At 45.7% G+C, this 4459-nt stretch overlaps 1 protein-coding gene across 1 annotated transcript; it reads left to right on the top strand.

Annotated features, from left to right (window-relative positions):
- Positions 1-461: 461 nt before the first annotated feature.
- LOC121084772 lies at positions 462-2006 on the top strand. Its single transcript, XM_040586681.1, has one exon. The coding sequence runs from the start codon at positions 462-464 to the stop codon at positions 2004-2006; it is 1545 nt and encodes a 514-aa protein (XP_040442615.1).
- Positions 2007-4459: the final 2453 nt, after the last annotated feature.

The raw sequence follows: 4459 nt of genomic DNA, 5'->3' as shown, positions 1-4459 counted from the left end.
TTGGCATCACGGACAGGATCCTGAGAGACAGAGGGGTGCAGGTTGTGTGTGGTTTGTAACAGGGGAAGTACGTTTCTGGCATCTGGCCCTACACCCAGCTGGGTGAGAGGTGTCCAGAAAGCAAGGGGGGCGACTCGAATTTCCCGCATACCACACACACCTAGGACTTAGCACTCCAAACTCCAATTGAGGGCTCTGTCTATTGGGATCCAACTAAAAGAACTCAAAGTGCAAAAGGGGGAAAGTGCTAAAAAGGGGGGCTGCCCTCATGTTAATGAGAATTTGTCTGCTCTGCTCGGGAAAGTGAAGGGACAACCTTGTAGTAACTACAAGCTGCCTTCCCGAAGTAGATTTTTGGTCCCTTCAACCATTCGGGGAAGAGAGGGGCAGCACAGCAGCGGCTGTGTGTTTGTAACTAGGTCTAGCCTCCCCGAGGTGGGTTTGGTCCCTTCATAGTGAGAATGGCCAAAAAGGCTGATAAACAAAAGCCTTTGTTAATGAAGGATCGGGACATGTTTTACACATTTCTGGTAAAGTATGGGGCTCGACCCTCTGTACCCGGAGAAGATTTGGCTCGAGATAATGGGGCAAACTTGCAGAATGTAGTGGACCGAGTGACCTCTTTACAGACTGAAGCTAAAGTTAGATCAGGTAAGGGCAAATCTATAGTCTGTGCCATTTTAGGAGCTAGCCTGGTTGCAGCAATCGAAGATCGCCTTAGAAAACACAGCAATGAAACCAAAATTATAGAATCCCTTGAAAATTTGTTGAAAGTTCTGCAAAAAACAAATTATGACTTAGAACAACAATTAGAGAAAGAAAGGGAAGAAAACCGCTTGTTAAAAACCACTCTGAAGGCAGATTGCTCTAAAGACACTGAAGCCCTGGGTGTAATAGAGCTGGAAGCAGAGGGAAAGGGTATTCAACAAATAAACGCAATATACCCTCAGAAGTTGTTGAAGGAGGTGAGAAAATGTTTTGTGGAAAACCCTCAAGTGAGACCCTTAATTAAAACAGGTTTTATACCATATACTGTCACTGAGCTAGCCAAACTGAAAAGAGAGTATGGACGCCTTCCTAAAGAATCCGAAACAGAGTACGTGTGGCGCGTATCCCTAACTGGGGGGGACCAAATTCAATTAAGTGAAAAGGAAGCTGGTGGCTACTGGGGTCATGGAGTTTTCTTGACAACAGGAAATAAACATGCCCCATGGTCCCTAACCCAGCGAGCTGCTTATTGGGCTGGAGGACTGAACCCTTCGGACAGAGGGGATCCCCTGGAAATCACCAGCCCAGCTGATCAGTTGCTAGAAAGTGTACACAAAGCAGCCTGCTTACAAATGATACATGAAAGAAAATTAATTCCCGGATGTGAATCCCCAATGATGCTGCCAGTGAATCCCGAAATCATGACCCCCGTGATAAGGGGACTTCCAGAGTCACTCAGACCTATGGGGGTTAGCCTTCAAAGGACTATCGCATTGATGTGCCCTGTAGAAAGGCTGGAAAGTTTTATTAGAAGCCAGAGAAATGAAACACCAGATTCAGTTTCTTCCCACCAAACGACCTCAGCATCAAGGAATAAAAGGATATGGACCTGGGGGCAAGTAGCACAAGAATTGATAGATTATAGTAGAAAATATGGTCCTGTAAAAATCCCAGAGGAAAAGTCGAGGGGAATCCGCCAAATAGAAGTTGAGGATTTGCCCCTCCCCACTGGTAAAACTGTAGCTGCCGCTGATGTCCTGAGAAAGGAGCATCCGCACCATAAAACAGGAAAGGGAGGACAGTCCATGACTCGACAACAGTGGTGGCTTTTGGGAATTAAAAAGGGAGTCCCCAGGGATATAATGGATGGCTTACCCTTTGATAAATTGAGTAAGGTAGTGTTGAAGTGGCATAATCCAAAACAACCCTCTCATACACAGTGCAGGAGAAAAATATCACCTGTTACACCCTCAGCTGCCCCCACTGAGGAAGCTGTTTCCCATAAGCAGGGAAACTAGAACCTCCATTCCCTGGCAGTGGGCGGGGGAATGGAGGATGGATTTATATCCATCAGCTCACAAAAACTGAAGGAGGAGACTTATTAATCACAGCTATAGCTGGCCCTAAGCGTGCACCAGTGACCTTTCTAATTGATACCGGTGCACAGGTCTCTGCTCTGACAGAGGAAGATGCTGAAAGATGTGGGGTTTTTCCCTTGAAGAGCCGTTTTTGTGTTCTGGATGCCTTAGGGTCGACAGAAGTTATAAAAGCTGCCCCGGTAAAGTTGATTCTTCCAGGAAAGGAAGGTACGGTCACTGTTATAATGGTGATTGGAGACATTCCAACAAATTTGTTAGGAATGGATGCCCTCAGGGGAAAGCAGTGGGAGGACTCTGAAGGATGGTTGTGGACCTTTGGAATGACAGCTGCATGTCAGATTGCTTCAAACGGCACCCCCACTGCCATTCAGCAGAGTAACTAATGTCAAACAATATCCCCTTCCCCTGGAAGCAAAGGAGGGCATCAAACCAGTCATGCAGGAATTGCGAGAACAGGGAGTGGTGATAAATACCCATTCCCCTTTTAATTCTCCAGTGTGGCCCCTAAGAAAACCTAATGGGAAGTGGCGGCTCACAGTAGATTTTCAGAGACTGAATGCTAACACTGATCCTTTAACTGCTGCAGTCCCTAATCTGGCTGAGTTGGTAAGAGTAATCTAGGGAAAAGCCCATCCAATCATGGCAACAATAGATGTTAAAGATATGGTTTTTATGATTCCTTTGCAACCAGAAGATAGAGTACGTTTTGCTTTCACATGGGAAGGACAACAATTTACTTTCAGACGCCTTCCCCAAGGGTGTAAACACTTCCCCATGTTGGCTCATCATGCTTTAGCCAAGGAGCTGGAAAAAATACCAAAACCCGAAGGCATAACTGTTTATCAGTATATTGATGATGTTCTTGTGGGGGGAGATGAAATAGAGGATTTGGAAGCAACCCAACAGAACATAATTTCACATTTGGAAAATTTGGGTTTGCAGATCCCTCCAGAAAAGGTCCAAAAGCACTCGCAAGAAGTGAAATTCTTAGGAATCTGGTGGAAAGGGGGAATGACATGCATCCCACTAGATACCCTTGCTTCCTTAGAACAGGTCAAAATGCCTGAGATGAAAAAGGATCTGCAACATGTTTAAGGATTATTGGTGTTCTGGAGAAAACACATCCCGGACTTTTCTATCATTGCCAGACCTCTTTATGATTTGCTAAAAAAAAGGGGTCACATGGGAATGGACTGCTTCTCAGGAAGAGGCTATGTGATTGTTAATTTTTGAAGCAACAGCACACCAAGCTCTTGGCCCTATCCACCCTACAGACCCTTTTCAGGTGGAGTGGGGGTTTGCTTTATCAGGACTGTCAGTTCACATATGGCAGCGGGGCCCTGAGGGTCCAACCCAGCGTGTGGGATTTTACTCCCATGGTTTTAGGGATGCTGAGAGAAGATACACTGTTTGGGAGAAAGGTTTGTTTGTGGTTAGCTTAGCTCTCATAGAAGTGGAAAAAATCGTAGGACAACAGCCCATTATATTGGGAGGCTCATTTAAAGATATAAAAACAGTCACTACTGGGACCCCTCCCCGTGACGGGGTGGCCCAGAAAGCTTCAGTACGAAAGTGGTATGCTTAGATTGAACACTATTGTAGCACCTTCTCTGTATCTGAAGGAGCTTAAAAAACCTAGCTATACAAGTAGAGAGCCTGGACGAGGGCCAAGATAAACCTGCCTCGGTCATTCAAGTGGCCCCTCCTTTTCCCTGTGAACAGTCAGTTAGTGCTTGGTTTACTGATGCTTCTGCAAAAAGAGAAGGAGAAGTGTGGAAATACTGAGCATTAGCGCTCCATACCTCTTCTGATGAGCAAATTATAACGGAGGGAGAGGGTAGTGCACAAGTTGGTGAATTAATTGCAGTACGAAGTGTTTTTCAATGCGAAGCACAAACTACTTCTCCTGTTTACATTTATACTGATTCTTATGCTGTATTTAAGGGATGTACTGAATGGCTTCCTTTCTGGGAGCAAAATGAGTGGCAGGTTAATAGGATTCCAGTGTAGCAAAAGGAAAAATGGCAAGACATCTTAAGTATTGCTAGCCGAGGGAACTTTGCTGTTGGTTGGGTAGCTTCTCATCAGATAGATGGGAGGTCAGCAGGAGAATGGAATAACCAGGCTGATGAGTTAGCAAGGCTAGCTCCTGTACGGGAGGGCCAGATTTCAGAAGACTGGGAACGCCTGTTAGAATGGTTGCACGTAAAACGCAAACACACAGGAGCTAAAGATCTGTACCGTGAAGCCCTTGCCCGAGGCTGGCCCGTCACCAGAGAAATGTGTAAAACCTGTATATCAGCCTGCGAACAATGTCAAAGATGACTTGAAAGACACCCTTTAGAGGATGACCCTCTGCATTTAAGGGAGGG

The sequence above is a fragment of the Falco naumanni genome, chromosome 3, assembly GCF_017639655.2.
Source record: "Falco naumanni isolate bFalNau1 chromosome 3, bFalNau1.pat, whole genome shotgun sequence".
NCBI classification, from domain to species: domain Eukaryota; kingdom Metazoa; phylum Chordata; class Aves; order Falconiformes; family Falconidae; genus Falco; species Falco naumanni.
The sequence above is the reverse complement of the archived record's forward strand: the minus strand, read 5'-3'. Positions and strand labels throughout refer to the sequence as shown.

Bases quoted from the DNA above. Each gene is read 5' to 3' on its own strand.
- LOC121084772 (XM_040586681.1), top strand. From the start codon at position 462: ATGGCCAAAAAGGCTGATAAACAAAAGCCTTTGTTAATGAAGGATCGG.